Source organism: Podarcis raffonei, chromosome 14 (assembly GCF_027172205.1).
Source record: "Podarcis raffonei isolate rPodRaf1 chromosome 14, rPodRaf1.pri, whole genome shotgun sequence".
In the NCBI taxonomy this organism is placed as follows: domain Eukaryota; kingdom Metazoa; phylum Chordata; class Lepidosauria; order Squamata; family Lacertidae; genus Podarcis; species Podarcis raffonei.
Genome location: NC_070615.1, coordinates 39,630,350 through 39,650,925, shown reverse-complemented (window position 1 = coordinate 39,650,925; position 20,576 = coordinate 39,630,350). Strand labels below are relative to the sequence as shown.

Below are 20,576 nucleotides of genomic sequence, written 5' to 3'. Positions count from 1 at the left end.
CACATTTCTACACCATGCACTACCTGGCTAGCTACGAATGCACTTATGTTTCTTACATTTTACTTCTATAAATGATGAAAAGGTTCATTTAGTTTTATTGCTGGACTGTAAAGTAGGGCTTTTTTATTACTGTTCTTAGGTTGATGGTTACCTATTGCTCATCTAAGGCCTTCCGGTGGTGTGGTCTGCAGGAGTTTGCCATCCCTGACAACGTGCTGGAAATTGTTTATGGGCAAACTATCTGTTGGATTGGGACTTTCTATTGTCCTCTTCTCCCTGCCATCGCAGCAGTAAAATATTTTGTCGTCTTTTACATTAAAAAGGTACCTGGTCTTTTTAATGCTGACTGTTGCCTAGGTGTATCTGTAACAACAGTTTTAATAATTTCCATCCTGCACCCGACTTGTAAATAGAAATAGAAATACTTTATTGTCACTGTACCACTTGTTTACAGTGAGATTAAACAAGCCCCCCCCCCACGTAATATTTCAGTCCTTGTTACACTCTGTGTGCTGTCGTACAACCACCAACCCCGAATGTCAGCTGCAATGTTGCTGTCTTCCATTCAGCAGCCTCACGGCCCACAGGTAGAAACTGTTCTTTAACCTGTTGATGCGATTTATCATGCTTCTATATCTCCTGCCCGAGGGCAGGAGATTTAAAAGGTGCTGGCCAGGGTGTGAGTCATCCCTGAGAATGCTCCTCGCTCTTCTGAGGCAACGGTCTCCTGTGATGACATCTAGTGGACTCAGGGGACAGCCCATGATACCATGTGCTGTCTTCACCACCCTCTGTAGGGACTTTCTGTCCATGGCGTACCACACCGTAATACAGTATGAGAGAACATTTTCTATCATGGACCAATAGAAGGAAATAATCAGTTGCTGTCTAACATTGTTCTTTCGCAAGACCCTAAGGAAATGAAGTCTCTGTTGGGCCTTCCTAACCACCTGGGCTGTATTGACCTTCCAAGTAAGGTCTTCACTAAGATGGACTCCCAGGAATTTAAAGGAAGAGACTCTCTCCACACAGCCCCCCCGATATACAACGGGGCTAGCTCCCCTCACTTCCTCCAACACCATTTCCTTTGTCTTGCCAATGTTTAGGTGCAGATTGTTCTCTGAGCACCATGTGGATACCTTTTGAACCTCCCCCCTGTACTCAGATTCGTCTCCGCCTGTAATTAAACCCGTTATGGTGGTGTCATCAGCAAACTTAATAATTGCAGAACAACCATTTTTGTTCTCATACAAATTACTTACTTGTTTCTCTTCAGTCAGGTACAGAGGGGGGTGGAGCTTGCGGCCCTCTGCATGTTAATTGTATTACTATTTGAATTCTGTGCAATACAATAAAATACAACAGAAGAAAAGAAAAATGCAATTAAAAAGCATACGGCATCTAGCACAGTGCATTACAGTGACCACATTGAGGCTGTCAGAAATTTTAAGTCTGGGGAAAGATGTCTGGGGACCACAGGAATAGAGGTTAGAATAGGAATCCACAACTGGATGTTGCTGGGTAAAATCTGGCCCTTCAGGGTTAGGCCTGAGCCCCACTTGCTAGCCCAGATATGCAAGAAGGTGCTGGTTCAAATGACATTGGGAGTTACTGACAGGTGATTGGTGTGTGTGTGTGTGTGTGTGTGTGTGTGTGTGGCCTTCTTGCTTCTTTCCTCAAAGTGCCTCCCCGCTATGCAAAACTAGTTCCTCTCCAGGAGCCCAAACGTCTGGCACCTGGGCTGAGCTCTGCTCTTCTCTTCTCTCCAGATTAGTCTGATGCATACATGCAAGCCTTCAACGCGGCCCTTCAGAGCGTCCAGCTCCAACTTTTTCTTCCTGGTGGTGCTCTTGATTGGCCTCATTCTAGCTTTCATTCCGTTGGGACTCAGCATGACGCAGTAAGCAGTCCTTTTAATACAGCTTTGCCTCTCTGTTACTGTGTAGCTGGGAGGGGAAATGGGCTTCACCTGGGTCTATCCAAGTCCACTTATGTGCCATTCTTCAAAATCCTAAGTTGTGATGACAGCTTATTTCACTGTAGAAATGGGCAGGGGAAAATACATTCGAGCTAAAAAGCCTTGGAAAATAAAAAGGAATTTTCCTAGTGCTTAACAAACATTTTTATAGGTGTCATATAAGCCTTCCTGGGGGGAGAGTTTCCCATGCAGAAAGGCTCTCCCCTGTAGCTAGCTGTCTCATTTCAGAGTGTGGGGGCACATCTACCTTCTGAATGAGGGCTCCTGCTATCAAAAGACACTGGAGTAGGGCTTCATATGAATCAACCTAGACCCTTCTATCATCATCTCCATGTGCCCCCCTCTGTGGGAGGTCAGGAGGATGGCAACACAAGAATGGGCCTTTTCAGTGGTGGCTCCCTGCTTGTGGAATGCTCTCCCCAGGGAGGCTCACCTGGTGCCATCATTTAGTCACCAGGCAAAAGCATTCCTTTTATGACAGGCCTTTGGCTTTTAATTATTTGTGGCCTTCTTCAACAGGTGGGATGTTTTAGTTCTGTCTTTTAAAAATATGATCAAGTTTTATATTTTATTGTTTTAGTTTCATGCTGGTTTTAATGTATTCGTTACTTTGTCATTGTTGCAAGTCATTTTGAGTTACTTTTGCATTTAAAAAAATGACTAATATGCTTAGTTAATAGTAATATTCTTGCACATGCTTCCTTCCTTCCCCGCTTAAACAGCATTCCCTCCTCAAAAGCATGTGGGCCTTTTGTGAATGTTAACCGTTCGTGGGATGTCATAGAACATACGGCGCATCATTTTCCACCAGTATTGCAGAAGGTTCTGAATGGCATTGTGTCAGAAGCATTTGCAGTGCCTTTCTTTATGGTGGTCTGGTAAGCACTGGCCAGGCTGGCCTTGATCTCTTCCATGTTGTTCTTCGGTGTTGTCTGGGGTCAATAGAAAAATGTTCCCAGTACACAGCTATTGGATCATGTTCAATGTAAATGTACCAGATTTTTTTTGGTGGGGGGAATGTTGAGCACTGCTATGCATAAGCAACCATTGTATATTTAGTTGAAACAGTTCATACTGCTGGTGTTTCTGCGAGTATGATATCCATATGATATTGTAAAAATAAAAAAGATCTACTGTATCTTAATAATGTGTCTAGCTGCCACCCTTTCCCCCTCTAACTCTGACAATCGCTTAGCACTATATAGAGCAGTGTTTTTGTAGTCGGTATTCTTCCATTGTGCATGATACCGCAATTGTGTGCTGGAAGCACTATTAATGCCACTGCTGTTCCTTTGTTTATTTAAAGGATTTTTGCCCTGCTCTTCAGCGGCAAAGGCTCCGAGAGCAGCTTATAGTTCAATAAAAAAAAAAGGCCATTCCTCTTCTCAAGCTTAGAATACTGGTCCCTTGTTTAGCTTCAGTTGCTGAGGTCACCATTGGCAGGCATCTGCTGTGGAGAAAGCAGCGTGGACAGTGTTGCAGCCTTTGCTAGGGTTGAGTGTCCCACGTACGTTTGAAGCTGCCCTGTACTGGGAGGCCACTGGGCTGACTGGCTCTGTACTGGGAAGGACTAGCTTGGGCAAAAAACTCCTTGGGTTAGGGTTTTCTAAGCAGGGACTAGATAAGGATGCAGTAGCCGTGGATTCCCTACATTGGTTGGGAGTTGGACTAAAAGACCTTTTGAGATCCTTTCCAACTCTGAATCTGTTGTTGAGTTTGATTGACATCAGACCTCCAAGGCCTCCAGCACTGGTCCCCTTTCCCAGCCCTGCTGCCTTTTAGATCCTTACATGCAGCCCCAATTATAGCAGTCTTTTGACACTGCAATGCCTCTCTTCTCGTGGATTTCCTTGTTCAAATACTAAGAAGAATGTAGCTGATGTAGGGCTCACGCCTTGGATGCAGATGGTCCCAGGTTCAGTCCTTGGCATCTCCAGTTCAAAAGGTTGGGTGGCAGGTGACAGGAAAGACCCCCTGCACAAAGGCCTGGAGAGCAAGTCAAAGACAACAACACTGAGTTAGATGGACAAAGAGCTTGAGCTCGTATAGGGCGGCTTCCTGTATAAATGCAGGAAAAGGTCATTGGTTAGTTAATAAGTTTATGGCCCTAAACCTCCATGATAAACATTAAATTGCTATTGGAGACAGATTACTGGGCTTAAGGAACTCTTCATCTGTCTTGTTGAAGTTGTTCCTGCATTTGGTAGCCTGGGAATCCTTACTATTATTTCATATGTATCTCAATCTTCTGGGTGCTGTTTTACAAAACTTGGGCCTGCATTGGTATTAAACTGTTCTGATGTTTGCGTTTCTCCATTGTTTTACAGCCTTATTATGTTTTATTTCATTGCCTTGGCTGGAGCACATAAACGAGTTGTTAATCAACTCAGGGAACAATTAGTTATGGTAAGTTTAAATCAGTGCTTCATCTCCCCTCCCCAAATACTGCATGCACAAGTTGTCCTGACAGTCCAATGTATGATGAGAGCCATCTTTTTTTTTAACCTGCTAAATATTCATTGTGGGATCATAGGACATGATGTCAAATTAATACCTTGGACAGATTACTCACATGGGATGTCAACCAAGGCCATTGCTTTGTGTAATTAACTCCTAGGCCCCGCTAACATTCAGTGAACTCTGCAAGAGTTTGGCAGGGTTGCTTTTCCCCCCTGTGTGTTTTACATATTTTGCCTCTTTAAAATCGTGCACTGTGTTTTTGTTTTAGCTTTAATCTTGATGGCTAGAAATGCATTTTTGGGCTTCAGAGAGAGCCACAAGCTGCAACCCATGGAGTCCAAGGCTTACACCAGCCTTTGCCAACCTGGTGCCCTCCAGATATTGGACTACAACTCCCACTAGCTGTCCTGGTGAGGGCTGATAGGAGCTGTAGTCCCAGCATTTGGAGGGCACCAGGCTGGATTAGCCTGTGGCATTATTATGGAGCAAGTATCTGAGCACAGTCTTCTCTGGGCTTCAGTAAGGCAGGAAATCATAATGAATGGAGTAGAAACTCAAGTCTGGCCACACTCTAAGGAGTAACAGGCTGAAGAGTGGCAACAGGAATTTTGAGGGAAGTGGAAGGTTGTCCTTGACCAACTGACCTCTGAGAAGATGTCACCCAAAGTTTCTGCCAGTTTGCATATTGCAGAGTAAAGGGCTGCAGTACAGTTTTTTAAAAAAATGAAAATATATGCATGCATTTCTTTATTCAGAGCCAATTGCTGTTCAATCACTGTGCTTTTGCTTAGGTTAAGGGTAGGGATGTTCTTGGATGCCAGCTCCCATTGGCCCCAGCCAGCATGATCAATGGCATGGGTAGGCAAACTAAGGCCTGGGGGCTGGATCCAGCCCAATTGCCTTCTAAATCCGGCCCACAGACGGTCCAGGAATCAGCGTGTTTTTACATGAGTAGAATGTGTCCTTTTATTTAAAATGCATCTCTGGGTTGTGGGGCCTGCCTGGTGTTTTTACATGAATAGAATGTGTGCTTTTATTTAAAATGCATCTTGGGGTTATTTGTGGGGCTTGGGTATTTGTTCATTTCCCCCCAAAAAAATATAGTTCGGCCCCTACAGGGTCTGAGGGCCAGTGGATTGGCCCCCTGCTGAAAAAGTTTGCTGACCTCTGATCAGCAGGGATGATAAGTGGTCAGGGATGATAAGAGTTCAGCAAAATCTGGAGAGGCCTTAGGCTCCCCACTCTGGTTTAGATCTTGCTTGGTAGAGGACTTGCACTTTATATTGAAGAACTTTAAATACTCTGCTTTTTGTATTCCCCATCCCGCCACCCAATTTCTGCCTTAGGAGAGTCGTGACAAGCTCTTCCTGATCAGGAAGCTGACTGAAGCTCAGAGACTTAGCTGAGGTGCCTTTTCATGCCTGCTGCCTTTGGAGTCGTTTTTTTGGAGCTGCTGTTTAGGGGATGCTAAAAAGAGAAAAACTCTAGTGCCTTGAACCTTGAGCCAAGTGACTTGGAACTTCACCCTTGGACCAGTTTGACTTGCAGTAGATGTGGGCCTCCTACAGCTGTTCCAATATCTGTGTCCGGATCCGGGGCTGGTGTGCATACGTGAGTTGTTGATCAACTCAGGGAGCCATTTATCATGTTGACCTGTTAGGCTTTTCATTGAGCATGGACCCCGTTTATACAGGATTTCTGTATTTCTGTTTGTGCAGAATTGACTCTTAAAAATCGTGCTCAGAATCTCTACTATTGTAGAGGTCTTTGTGAGGTTGTATCTTTATTTTCATTGTTTACACTTTAAGCCTCTGTTTTTCATGGGTGTTTTAAAACTGTTGTGAACTGCCTTCCCTGTCTTAACCAGGAAGCTCTTTGTAAAAGGTTCTCAGTGTTGTTTTCAATGCCATTCCTTTTTTATTTTTTAAAAAATCAACTTTTATTTATCAGTTTTACTTAATAACATGTAAGTACATCATTCCTAATGGTAACTGCCTGGGTCTGTGCTGGTTCAGTCATATAGCAGAGTGTATGCAGTGAAATGTAGTCCTTCTAGTCTTCTTTGATGGAGAGGCTTGGTTGATTACCTGTTCAGAACTCAGTATGTGCTTGAGGAAGGGAAGATACATTACCTGTCTTCAAGTACAACCCCCTCCCCCCAAAAAAAATATGTGTTAGGGCAATTATCTCTGCTGCCCCAAATCTTCCTGAAGACTTGGCTGGGTATAACCTAGGCATGTATTGTGCTTCAACCCAGAATTTGACTTCTGTTGATTTACTCTGCCAGATAGTTGGATTTTGCATACTAGATAAGAACGGCTTTATGCTGAAGCCTATATACGTGTCCCAACTATATACTTTCTTTTGTTTTAATTGCTGCTTTAGGAGAGCTGTGACAAACTCTTCCTAATCAAAAAGCCAATGGAACCTCAGAGGCATAGCTGTGAAGCCCTGCCCATAGGTGCCCATGGTTCATGCGGTCCATGGCCATCTATAGAAACCGCTTAAATCCAGGGTTGGAAAGTTGTGGTCCTCCAGACGTTGTTAAGACTACAGTTCCCAACATCCCTGGCTGTTGGTCTTGCTGCGTGGGGCTGATGGGAATTGGAGTCCAACATCTGGAAGGCCACAGGTTCCTTACTCCTGCTGTATTCACTGGGTATAAATATAAGCGGCAAGGGACAGAAAAATGCTGATAGCATTATGCTTCAAAACGAATGTGTAGATGCTCAAGTCATTAAGTTGAAACAAAAAGATTTTCTGGAATGAGATGGGGGTGGAAGAAAGGACGTATTGAGGTAGGTTTGTAACTATATAGTTACTCAGAATCCTCAGAAACCTTGGTTTTTCAAATTGTAGAAGGGTCAGACTATCAGGTAACAGCCAGATCTCTGGCTGGAGTTAATTGCTGTGTTGAAATAGAAGCCAAGGGTTTGCTAATCTTTGGCCCTTATTAAGTAGCCATGTTTTCTTACTCTATTTCCGTTTTGGATAAGCATTAATTGTTGCATTAAATGTCACACTTAAGAGGTACTTAAAAACAAAGAAAGAGAAAGAAAGAAAGAAAGTATTATAAAAATGGTAATGTATATATTAATTAATGCTAATAAATATATTGCAGCTGCTTTATGGAGAGTTGGCTTTTATTTCTCTTTGACTACATTATTCAGCTTTGTCAAATCTTATTACCCAAGGGTCAAGCTTTCAGTACAACATTAAAGCAACAACAGTTGAACACTTCAAAATCATGTTTGCAAAACACAGGGCATAATCTGACCAAAGTTTAAAAACACTTAGTCTTCTTTCAAGGAGACAGCAGTATTTTGTCCTTATTTCTGAGCCTGGTAGAAGATTCTAGTCAGTCTAAAGTAGTGGTTCTCAGGGGAAAAAATTCTGAGCCACACTTTCAGAATAAAAATCTGCTTGTGCCACACCAATTTTTTTATTGATAAGGAATACATTGGAAAACAAAAAGAAACAACTCCTAGCAGTGCTTGATTTATAACATACAACACAATTACTTTATAATATGACCATGGGACGTTCATAAGATATTAAACAACACAGCTACATAAGAACTTGAATCATTCCCAAAATATAATTATAAATGAGCCTCTTACATATGTACCTTAAGTATGTTTTTTTAGAAAAGGTAAAGGACCCCTGGATGGTCACCTTAAGTATGTATACAAACTCAGAGGTGTGAACTTGCTTTTGCTGGGTAATCTCCTTGATATTGGGTCTAATTTGAGACAAATTCATCTCCTCAACACAAGGAAGCCTTTCTCTTTTCTGATCTTTAATATTCGGAAGACCCTGTTCACAACAATATGTCGTAAAGAACTAGAAGAATAGGCAATGCTTTTGAAGAGAGACATGGATAGATATCCTCCCCCCCTCCAAAAAAATAGTTTTCAACTATGATACTCTGAAATGTTTAAATGTTTCTTTGATTGTCCTTGAATCTTCCTGCAATACTTGCCATCCTTTCCTGCCACACCCCTTGAGAACCACTGGTCTGAAAAGAAGAACTTCACACAGTGCATTGTTGAACTATCAGATTTGATACTGTTGAGAGTCATCCATTTAGATGGTTTTTAAAAAGGGAGGGAGATTCATAAAGGGTAATGTTGTCAGTGGTTTCTAGATGTGATGGCAATCTGCAAGCTCCAGGTTCAGAGGCACCATGCCTCCGAGTACAAGTTGCTGGAAAACAATGGTTGGGAGTTCTGCTCATCTCCTGCTTGCAGTCTTCGTGAGAGGCATCTGTTGGTTATTGGGACTATACAGACCTTTGTTCTGATCCAGCAGGGCTCTTCTTAAAATGACAATTTCAAAATCTTTCAACACTGGGGATTAAACTGTCTTAAAAAATCAGAGCTCAGTCCCGTCAATTTCAAGAGTCTATGGACATTATGGGCAGATTTTGTTTAGAGGTCAGTTGTTCTTTCAATCTTTTAAGAAGATTCCCACAGTGGAAACAGCTTTTTTCGTTTCAGGTGGGTGATTTTATCAGCTGTCGAGATTACAAAAATAAAACGGCACTCTATTCATACCTGACGCAAGCATCAGCCTGAGCAGACAGTCACTGAAATTGGAGAGGCATTGGGAGAAAAATGCATTTGAGATCTTAATGCTACTGATTTGATTTCCATGAACATAGCAATTAATGCATTAAACAATCGCAAGCAGAGTAGTAAAAAAGAGCGATGGCTACCATGCCTTTTTTATGATGAAGAAAGATGAGGCAACAATTAACGTGGTCCTCTTGGAGTTGGGGATCTGCACTAAAACGACTGGGGGAAGTGCGAAAAATAAACTATTTGATTGACGCAGGCACCCTCAGTTCCATGATCCAAGTCTCTTCTCATCTCAGTGGGAGAACTGAAGGGAGAAAAAGCAAGGATTACAAAATGGACTTAGACAGGGAGAAAATGACTGGCTAGGCCATGGGTCAGCAAACTTTTTCAGCAGGGGGCCGGTCCACTGTCCCTCAGACCTTGTGGGGGGCCGGACTATATTTTGAAAAGGAAAAAGAAAAAAGAACGAATTCCTATACCCCACAAATAACCCAGAGATGCATTTTAAATAAAAACACACATTCTGCTCATGTAAAAACACCAGTCAGGCCCCACAAATAACCCAGAGATGCATTTAAATAAAAGGACACATTCTACTCCTGTAAAAACACGCTGATTCCCGGACCATTCGTGGGCCAGATTTAGAAGGCGATTGGGCTGGTTTCTGCCCCTGGGCCTTAGTTTGCCTACCCATGGGCTAGGCTATGATGTAGCTCAGATGGCAAAACTGTTCCTGAGTGAAACAAGGTGGAGCATCCTTGCACTGAACTAAAGGAAAATCAAACCTGACCAAAGTCACTTCCCTTGCTTTGCTCTGTAGACTCTTCACCCAAACAAAGAAGTAAAACTGAAACATAATGTTTGGGTACGTGGAGATTAAGGAAGCGAAACTGAGCATTAAGCTTAATTTGCAGCAGTGGGAGACACAACAAAAGTAACCTTACTACCCTTCCCAGCAAGGAACACTTTTTAAAAAGACCTTCTGAATGCTTTCTCTTCCCATCTGATCACTGCCCAGGGAAAAAAAAGTGGTGGGTTTTGTTTGGTACTGCCCTGCGTCCCTAAAGTTAGCCATAGATCCCAAGTATTTAAAAGCCTCAAAGGTACTCCACTCTGAACCAAATAACACACATACAAATAACCACCACATGGGACCACATGTTATTCAAACATTACTCTTGAACAAGTGCATGCACCAGAAGGCAGTCCAAGCATGCTTTCCAGAAATCTGTAAGCTGAGCTTTGGCAAACATGCACGGGGAGGGGATCTGTAAGTGGGAGGCAGCCACATAATGCTTTTCTGCACGCTTTAATAATGCAGATATACTGCACAGATGTGAACAAGAGGGCGAGTTTTCAGACAACCTTAAGAGCAACCTTAAGAGTCCAACCCCCTGCAGTGCAGAAATCTCAGCTGAAGCATCCATGGCAGATTCAGTCTTTACTTCTTCCTTTGCTTTTACCCTGCCTGAATGGCCAGATGTTAATGGCAAGAAAGGGCTGCTAACTCATTAGTCATCCATATGTTGAATGTAAGTGGGGGGAGAGTGGTGGTGGTGGTTGGGGACTTATCCCTAGGCATAATCTCTCTGGCCAAACTATGAAACCGTGATGTTGCAGCACACCTGGAAACATCTAGACTAGAGTATCATATTTTTAAAAATTCAAAGTTGTCATTCGCCAACAGAATTAAAGCTTTCATACCTTGGCTTTTTGCTTTCTTGACAGAACCTATCTTGACATGTGGTGGTCTCTTCTGGCATCACCTTCCGAAGTTTCTGAACAAGAAGTTCCATGCTAGGGTCAGTGTTGTTTTCCTCCTTGCTGTTTCTGCTCTAGGATGAAAAGCACATGTAGGTAACATTTAGATAATAGGGAGATAACAAATATATTTCTGTTGGAAATGTTAGATTATCCCTAATTCAGATGTCAGGGCAGTTCCTATGGAGGAGATCTTCTGGCCCAGGGTTAAGGAGACTTCAGGCTCGCTGGAACTATTTTGTATTTTACACAGCCCCCAAGATCGAACAGCTAGAGCCAGGTGTGTGTAAATATGTGCACACAGTTCAGCAAAAGTATGTCTCTTTCACATGAAGTACGTATGGTGTAGCAGAGGTAAAATCTTTAAAAACAGGCACCTTGGATGAATTTTCACGATAAATGGGATGCACTGTTCTAGTGCATATAAATAGGCTGACAAACATATATTTAGCCCTGGAGAGAGAAGATTGAATGGGAACAGTAATCACCGTCAATTTAAACTGTATAAAATTGCAGGAGGCAGCTGTTTACATCAGTGTCTGCCATAGATCAACATAATTAGATCTACTGCTTATGCTGTCCAGCTCTTATGTCATAGACCAGGGGCTGCCAACACCGTGCTGTCCAGTTGTTGGGCTACAACTCCCATCAACCCCAGCCAGCATAAACAATTGTCAAGGATGATGGGAGTTGTAGTCTATTGATAACGTGAGGGTCACGGGTTTCCCACCTCTGTCCTGGAGCCAGTAATCACTGGAAAGCACTTCAGGCTGATACAAAAGTATTATTCATAATGATGTGGGGCTGCTGAGATGGTACAATGTAATATGAAGAGAGCCATACCCCAGATGTCCACTTTGACAAGTAACGTATGGTGGAAATGAATTTGTCTGTGTCTTCTGCTTCTGCCCATCCTGAGCAAGACCTATCAAATACCCCTGAGGCAGCATCACTCTAGTTCACTGAGGGACATTCATATGGTGGATCTGATCTGCCTAGTGCCGATGACTGTGGTGTGGCTACCCACCACTATCAGGTAAACTCCTCAGGTAAGGATGCATCAGAAAGCCCTTTCCCCAAAACCTACTTGAACATGAAGATAGAGAATGAGCTGCAGCACTAGTAAGAGACAAATGGCAGATTGGCTCAGCACCACTTGAGCTGCCCAATAAATCATAACCAATCTGCCCAATTTTAAAAGATGGGTTTGGCCTAATTAGGCAGCTTCCAATTTTGCTGAAAAGTAATGGGAAACCTCATTCCAGAAGCCAAGTAGAAGTCATTAAAGCACAACTTCAAATGCCTTACCATCTGTTCACATAGGCCAGTTAATGATCTGGCACTCAGGCTGCTAGAGGCAGATGAAATGGTGAATTCTTCTTCCGACTGCTCACTTTCCAGTCTTTCTAAAATAGTTGCGGTTTTAACAGGGGGTCCCAGACATGGCTTTTCAGGAGCTTGACACACACAGTAACTCAGTCGTTCTGAACACCTGCAAGCACCTGGTGTCACTGATGGGAGAGACATCATTTGCTTATCCCGGGACTCTGCTAAAGTAACATCCTGCATCTGTGTGGTATTGGCAGGGTCCTCAATGGCATAGCTCTCCCCTTCTTCCTCTGAAGAGAAGAGCTGGTCTAAAAGATGGTGTGTACTTTGGTTTCTGACATTTCCATCTGTAGTCATAGACCTATTCATAGTTAAACTTGGTGGTACATCTTCATCCATTTCCTGGCACACTTGATACAGAAAATGCGATTCACGCTGGACCACGGGGATATGGTCATTGTTCTGATCCTCTTGAAGACCTGCCACAATCCCAGTGGATACTTTATTGGTGGCAATTGACTGAGTTGCATCTTCAGGGCTTCTTAGGTTTTGCCGGCTACAACTTTCCAAAGAAGGTTGTTCCCAAGCAGCGGTGCCAGGAATGGACTCCTCTTGAAGTGTTTGAAAATGAACCTGGCGGCCTTCAGGGTTCCTTGATACTAAAACACACCACTTTTGCTCATTTTGAGGCCAGTCACTTTCAGAGTTTTCCACAAGCTTGCTTTTCTGATCACCTTGGCTGTGTATTTGATTGCCTTGGCCTTTAAAAAACCACCCAGAAATCGGCGTGGGATCATATTGCTTCTGAGTCTTTTCTATGGACATTAAACTCTGGTTACTTATCACTTCAGCGGTCGATTTTGCAGAATACTTTGTGTTGCGTCTTTTTTCTTCTCGATTACTCCTGGAACTCTGGATCGGTCTTGTATTCAAAAACTTGCTTGCTGGAGAGCTCTTAACTTTTGGGACTGTTTCAGTGGGTCTGAGAGATGACTCTTGCCTTTTGATTTTAAGTGGTTTATTGGAAGGTCCAGCAGAATTCTCTGCAAATTGCTGAGTGGGTGAAAAGTTCTTCCATCGAGCATTTGACTGCTTATCTTGGTGTTCAGACACTGCTGAGGAGGTTCTGCTTCTAAGTATACCTTTCCTAAATGCTTCGTTTTGTCCAGTTTGCAAACATAGAGCTATGGACCTTCTATCATCTGAGCTTATATCACTTGGTTTAGGGGGAATTTTCAAAAAAGGCCTGTTAGATTTCTTGGAGTTGTTGGAAGTGCTTGACGTTTCAAATGATCTCTTCACCTCTTTCCATTTTTTCCCTTCGCCGTTTCGTTTAACCCTGAAAGACACCAGAAAATGAAAACATTTTAAAATCCCATTCGCATTTTTTGAGAATGGCTTCTTGAGAAGCCAGGAAATAAATTAGAAGATCAAAGGTGCATCCCAACAAAAAGAAGCAACCCTATATCCACATTACACTGAGGCCAGAAATAAGCCAGGGCTATTCTGGTGTAATGGCTGCATTTCCAATGATATTCAGCCCAGGAGGGGGAGAAACTCATAACCAGAATATATGAAAAAGATGCTTAAATGTATCAGATATATCCTTGGTATCTCTAGAAACACCACCATAGCCCAATCAATCATTCCCCTTTCCCCAACACACAAAGGCAGCCAATGGACTTGTGTCAAGGGCATCCCACATCCTTGCATCATTCCTCCTCTCTCACACACACAAGATAATGCCACTGTGCCCCCACTCATCCCAGCAGCGCTAGAAGGTCAACTTTAGGTGTGAAGGGGGATGCTTGTGTTGCACAAAGTTGACACAAGATCTTCATCAGAGTCAAAGGAAAATCTAGCATTCCGCAGGTGGGTTAGGGATGCGGGTGGCGCTGTGGTCTAAACCACAGAGCCTAGGGCTTGCCGATCAGAAGGTCAGCGGTTCAAATCCCCATGATGGGGTGAGCTCCCATTGTTCGGTCCCAGCTGCTGCCCACCTCGCAGTTTGAAAGCACATCAAAGTGCAAGTAGATAAATAGGTACCGCTCCAGCGGGATGGTAAACGGCGTTTCTGGGTGCTGCTGTGGTTCGCCAGAAGTGGCTTAGTCATGCTGGCCACATGACCCAGAAGCTGTCTGCGGATAAACGCCGGCTCCCTCGGCCTATAGAGCGAGATGAGCGCACAACCCCAGAGTTGTCCACGACTGGACCTAACAGTCAGGGGTACCTTTACCTAAACCCAGCAGAAATGAGCAAATATCAACACTAATAAAACTGTAGGATCCCTTCATCATGTCACCTCAATGAAAAAGCCTAACAATCCCAGAGATGGCTCGTCCACTGCTAAAAGGAGGAGATGCCAGGGCAATTAGGAGCCCAGAGAAAACTGATCCATCAGCTGCAAGGGAAAGGAGGAGGTGGGAATACTTTTCTGAAAGACAAAAAGCAAAGAGAAAGAAAGAAGACGGAATCTCAGGAGGATAGGAAGCATCATCGGGCATGTGAAATGGTTAGTCTAGGGATGGAGGAGACATTTGATTCAGTGTACATTTAAAGCACGATATGCAAACCAAAACACAGCCATCCTTTAAAATCCGCATTCAACCCTATTATGGGGTGCATTTCTCGAGCTAACCACTGCTTACCAAAATGTGGATAAAAATAGAGATATTAGTGATAAAAACATGCACTATATTAGGGGAAATTGCTTGCAAAACAGCACATTAGTCATGTAAAATGTGTTTTTTTGGATAAATTTGCACTAGAATGCTGGTGAGTTTCCATGAGGATTTAAAAATAAAATAAAATAGCAAATTGCTGCAAGCCGTGAATAACTAAATTTTAGTTTGGAAAAATGAGGAACTGGTAGAAATGGACAAATCCTCCCATCTCTGGGTTTGACTGTATGGAATTTGGGGCAAAGGTTGCTTTCAAGTTGCCAACTGGCATATCACCAAGCTGCCATACCTTCTTGCTTCATCTTTGTGAGAATGTGTGGAGGAAAGACCTGCCTTGCTGCCACTGTCCAAACTTTGAATGTTTTTTGCTTCTTTTCTCTTTGAGGTTGAAAAGCCATCTTGAATTGTTCCCATTTCTCTCGGAGAGGCTTCAGAAGTCTGGAGAGAGAGAGACTCAACATAAATTCTTGAGAAATATGTTTTTTATCCGTTGAGTTTGACAGAGGGATGTGTTCACAAAAGCTGTCTACTCTCAACTCTAGAAGTAAAACAGTAGCAGAATTATTGCTGGGAGATGTTTGCTAGAATGCAAAAAAGTCAGCTGACTTCTTTCCGTACGTAAAGAGCATAAAGGAACAGTGACAGATTTCAGGGGAAATGCTTAACAATTTTGTCAATGTGTGAAAGAGGGTGACTTGATACACACAGCAGCCACGATTAGCTTGGAAGCCGATGAAATGAGTCTCCGTACTTCTGGTGCCATACATGGAGTAGTAGTTATATGTAGTCTGGAGGGTGTGCTCTGCAGATTTTCCTGCCTGCTGAAAAACAAAGGTACAGTTAATTAATTCCAAGAAAAATGTCGATATTTACAACAAGTTTTGGGGGCCCTGGGCTGATGGAGGTGCGTGCCTGGCTAAGATGATGGTGGCACTGCTGAACAGAACTGAGGATCTCATACACAAACTCACTGCTGGATCTGCTGGCTGCTCACTTGCTTACAAGTGGTGGCTCTGGAGAGGTGCTGAATGGAGCTGTGAGCCTTCACATGTGCAAACTCCCTGACAGGGACATAGGAATCCGCCTTACGCTGAATCAGACCATTGGTCCATCTATCTGAGTACTGTCTACACTAACTGGTAGCAGCTCCCCAGGGTTTCTGGCATGGATCTCTCCCAGCCATACCTGGAGATGCTGGAAGTGAACCCAGGATACCTTCTGCATGCAAATCAGATGCTCTATCACTGAGCTACACCCCTTCCCTGACACCACTGGCTTAAATATGATGGTCTTTCCCCTGATGCGTACATGTTGGGGGCAGCATAATAAAGGTGGCAAGGCTGTAGAATCTGTGTATGCAGCTCATAACTCTGCTCAGTGCTGTCCCCAGTTGGCATTATGGGTGGGCAAGTGGCCAGCTAGCCACAGTACTGGGCCAGGCAGGTCTGCCTATTTCCCCCAAATATAGCTGTGGGCCCCCAATACAGCATTGCTACAATCAGAAGAATCAGTTGGGAATGAGACTACTTCTACAACACCTAAGCCTATGCTTCTCTCTTCGGTACTGAATCCTAAATCTCGGCCACCGTTAAATTAAAAATCCTGGCATTAGTGTTGGGGACCCCCGGTATTTACCCAAGCATGCCAGGTGCTGGCGCTGGGCCTGACTGCAAAACCAACAGCTTTCAATAGGAGAGACTGGGCACAATCATACACTGTCAACTCAAAATGACAAAACCATAGGATCTAGCTGCCATTTGGCACAAGCAGGGGCTGCATCCAGAGCATCCCAGTTTGGTTCAACCAGCAGCTGTGGTTGTGTGAATCCCAAATCCACTGCCAGTAGCTCACAGACACGGCACATGTGTGGCAGCTGCAGTGGGGCTGTTGAGTGTGTTAATGCAATAGGTTTTCTTTCATACACTCAACTACTATAATTTCAGGGAGAAAATAATTTGAGATTGTTCTTGGGTGTACATTTGCATTCTAGCATGCTAGCAATCAGCAGGGCAGCAAGGGCTTCTGCTGATCATTAGGCAACAATTAGACAGCAATAGGTTTTACCTTTTTGTACTTTTTGCTTTGCCCTCGTTTGTTCTATCAGGTATGTAATCCTACAAATAAAAATGCAGACCACGTTACTAACTTGTCTAATGCAAGTCAAAACGCTAGATGCTTTGGGAGCCTAGAAAACCACCCAGTTGCACTGTATCTCTTTCCATAATGAATCCCAATTTTGCAACGATGCAAAGGCCTGCAGCAAATGAGCCGAGTCCTGGGGAGCAAAATTAGTAGGCAGCAGAGGATGAGTTTTGCTACTGTCAATTTATTTCACTGTTAATTTGTATGTCATATTTGTTGTTATAGTCGTATTTGTTTTATCACTCTCTGTTTTTGCTTTTAAGCCTTCTCAGCAGCTGTCTCTTGGTAGCCACTGTTTTATTTTCACAAAATGCCCTGGAGATAAGTCAGAGGAGGGAGAAGTAATGGCCTTGATCACAACAGACAGCCATGCTCCCCCACCCCACCCCTTTCTAAAAGGAGCTCAAGATGGCATACACATTTTCCCCCGCTCCCATTTCATCCTTGCAACAACCCTATGAAGGTGGTTAAACAGAGAGATAACAATTTGCTCAAGATCACCCAGTAAGCTTCAGGAATGAGTGGAGATTTGAATCGAGATCTGCCCAGTCTTAGCCCACCACTCAGCTGCTCCACCGTACAGGCAGGGAACTGCCTTGTTCAGTGGGAGGAAGGAAGCGGAAGAGGCACGCAATCCTGAGATGTGTATGGTCAAACTGCAGTTATTATTTATTAAATTTAAATCCCAAAGGAGCCCATGGCAGCAAACAAGTGACAAAACAGTGAAAGCATTTTAAAAACAATTCCAATATAGATGATGGCTAGAAAGGTTCTCTGCTTAAAAGGTTTGTGGGAAGAGGAAGGTCTTCATTAGGTGACAACAGAGACAGCTCCTGTCTAATATTGAACAGGGGGAATTCAAAAGGGCAGGTACCATAGAACTGAAGGTTGGATTCCTATATTGTGCGGAACAGAACTTGTGAAAAAATGGTATCTGCAGAGGGCCTCTCTTGCAGAGCACAGTGACCAACTGGGTATATAAGGAGAGAGATGATCTTTCAGGTATCTTGGTCCTAGGCTGTAGAGGGTTTTATACACCAAAACCAGTGCCTTGAACTTATTAAGTGTGAACACACCCACTGGCTGGATACACACTGCTATTTCCCATATGATGGCTCTACCAACATACACGGCAGATGATTCCCCAATCATGAAATGATATGTATTTAAAAGGTGGTATGCATAAAGAAATAGAGAAGAGTGATTCTAAATATTACTTGGGCCATCTTTTTAATAAGCTTTTCCAAATCCTTTTGCTTTTCTGGGCTTTTCTGCAATTTTCTGTTGCATTCTTCAGTGCTCCCCATAAAGGCACGTAAGGATGCTTCCAATTTAATCTCAGCAAAATTATGTTCCAGCTCCCGGTTTTCCTTCTGCTTCATCAAAAATGCTGGATGCTGCAAGACCAGTAAAAATGAAGATTCTTAGAAAACTATTTAGATTGGGGAATCTTGAGAAACTCTACAAGAAAGCTAATAGGCTCAAATCTACAATACACAAAACTAGTTTTTGTGTGTGCGTATTCAACATTAAAAACCCACTTTTCTATATGCAAATGTCAAAATGCTCAATCATAAAAAAGAAAAAAAATCCAAAGCATCTCACTGGTATTGCAAATACCACTCAAAATCTATAAATTTAGGCTGCAATCCTAAACACACGTTTGGATATAAATCCTATTGAACTCAGTGGGACTACATCCATTTAGGATAGAGTGACGGGGGCAACCCAGCCAGATGGCCAGAGTATAAATAAGATCAGACACTGTGCTGCTGTCAATGGACATGGCTAGGATGGCAAGGCACGAGGGTCAAGTTTGCTACCATGATAATCACCATCAAGGCCAGATGCAGCATAAAAACCCAGCAAAGACCAAATGGGGAGAGGCTAACAATCAGCCACCACATGATAAGTTACAACAGGAGTAGGCAGAAGGTAGATCTACTAATGAACATTTTCTGGTAAGCTAATTAGTGCTAGAATAGTACCCTCCAGATGTTGCTGGAACTCCCTTCATTCTTAGATTGCCACCCCCAAGCCTGGTTGCAAGTGAGAAGATAGGAAGGTGGGGAGCTGCCTGAGGTTAGTGGGCCAGTGCCCCCCTTTCCCTAATGTACCAGCCTTCATTGTGTGCAACAGATGTGATTTGGAAACCCACACATACGTTAACAAATATTTACCAAACGCAAACTTTCAGTCTCATCATGGATGATTCCAGATGAATCGAAGGAATCTTCTTTTCTTTGTACATCAACATAATACTTTCTAAATGGGGGAAAACACATTTTTTCCTTATTTTTAAAAAAGCATAATTGCCATCTGGCTATGCTGCTCCCTTTGCCATCATAACATTCAAAATCACAAAGCTATCGTGAAGAGTTCGGGAGTGTCAAGACGCTTCTACTTCCCTGTCTAATTTTGCAGTACAAATTTAGCATTTAAAGATCACGTATTGGCCTGGGATGATGGTTGAAGCGTTGCCAAGCAGGATGGAAAGGGCAGATCTCCAAGGCAGCAATCCTACACATACTTACCTAGGCATAAGTTCCATTTACATATGACAGTGCTGTGAAGTACCTGTCTAGGTAGTAGGGAATGTGGATGGGGCCATTGCCCTGAACATATTTTATAAGATCAGACAGCTGTATACTGCAAGCCAAATGTCTGTTCAATCTTGTGCTGTGTGGCTTTATAACTAGGGTTGCTAGATCTTAATTTTAAAAAAAAAATTAACATTAACATTTATCAGTCCCTGATGGTCACTGCTAAGTGGATGTATTTAGTGTGCTTGTGGGTTTTCACTCCCATCATGGGAGCGATGATGAGACCCAGTGTGGCACAGTGGCTAGAGGACTGAGAGACCAGGGTTCAAATCCCCATTTGGCCATGAAGCTCACTGTGTGACTTTGGACCAGTTGCTGCCTGTCAGCCTAATCTACCTCACTGGGTCACTGTGAGGAAAAATGAAAGAAATAAGAATGTATGCTACCTCTTGAGCTCTTTGTAGAAAAGGTGGAATAAGTGTAATAATAAATAAACATATTGTGCTCTGTACTGTTACGGTCATGTCAAAGTCCTTTTGTATTTATTAATTAAATACAATTGACTCTAAAGAAAAACCCACAAGGCAGATTACAAATAATTGTATAATTATGTATGTTGCTGGTGTCATGGGTATATATTATTAATATAATAACAATAATGCAACTATATTATGCCTTTTTTCCCTGATAGGAACTCAAGGAGCATTACCGATAAAAGAACAGCAGTGAAAAACGGGGGGGGGGGAGAACCATTAACAAGCAATTAAAGATTAATAGAATTAAAGCGCGCGCGCACACACACACACACAAACACACACACACACACACACACACACACATATATATATATATATATATATATATATATATACACACATACAAATAATTACGAATTACATTTCTGCCCCCGTTTCCCACCCATTGAAGCGCGCACACACACATACACACTCCTTACAGCCTGTGGGCCACCGAGCGGGCCAGTCCCCGGGGGGACACGGAGCCCCCCAGCAGCGCCGCCATCGCTTCAGCCCTCAGCGCCGGGAAGGCGTTCTGTGGTCGCTATGACAACAGCAGGAGGACGCGCCTCCCAAGGAATTGGCGG

At 43.2% G+C, this 20,576-nt stretch overlaps 2 protein-coding genes across 6 annotated transcripts in view; one reads left to right on the top strand and one right to left on the bottom strand.

The window, feature by feature from the left end:
- Positions 1-7,489, top strand: part of TMC7 (transmembrane channel like 7) — an 18,663-nt gene extending 11,174 nt beyond the window's left edge. Inside the window, exons 12-16 of the mRNA XM_053364341.1 lie at positions 140-323; positions 1,770-1,900; positions 2,701-2,856; positions 4,306-4,384; positions 5,785-7,489. Coding sequence (XP_053220316.1) covers positions 140-323; positions 1,770-1,900; positions 2,701-2,856; positions 4,306-4,384; positions 5,785-5,844 — 610 coding nt within the window. The 3' untranslated portion in view covers positions 5,845-7,489. The remainder of the gene's footprint in view (positions 1-139; positions 324-1,769; positions 1,901-2,700; positions 2,857-4,305; positions 4,385-5,784) is intronic.
- On the bottom strand, positions 3,251-20,576 carry LOC128401380 (uncharacterized). 5 transcript variants are annotated; one of them, XM_053364336.1, is made up of 9 exons: positions 20,430-20,576; positions 19,112-19,196; positions 18,149-18,328; positions 16,854-16,903; positions 15,496-15,607; positions 15,079-15,227; positions 12,088-13,447; positions 10,723-10,853; positions 3,251-3,964 (listed from the first exon to the last, which is right to left on the bottom strand). In XM_053364336.1, the coding sequence occupies exons 1-9, from the start codon at positions 20,492-20,494 to the stop codon at positions 3,781-3,783; spliced, it is 2,316 nt and encodes a 771-aa protein (XP_053220311.1). In that variant the 5' UTR covers positions 20,495-20,576; the 3' UTR covers positions 3,251-3,780. The 5 variants fall into 5 exon arrangements, with proteins under 5 accessions (XP_053220311.1, XP_053220313.1, XP_053220315.1 ...); XM_053364338.1 differs by having other exon boundaries at positions 20,419-20,538; XM_053364337.1 differs by lacking the exon at positions 3,251-3,964 and adding an exon at positions 7,862-9,322 and having other exon boundaries at positions 20,430-20,572.

Coding starts and splice junctions, on each gene's coding strand:
- LOC128401380 (XM_053364336.1), bottom strand. CDS start 20,494: ATGGCGGCGCTGCTGGGGGGCTCCGTGTCCCCCCGGGGACTGGCCCGC. Junction 19,197..20,429: donor CGCTCGGTGGCCCACAGGCT/GTAAGGAGTGTG, acceptor TCCCCCATTTAG/AAAGTATTATGTTGATGTAC. Junction 10,854..12,087: donor CTGGCCTATGTGAACAGATG/GTAAGGCATTTG, acceptor TTTTCATCCTAG/AGCAGAAACAGCAAGGAGGA.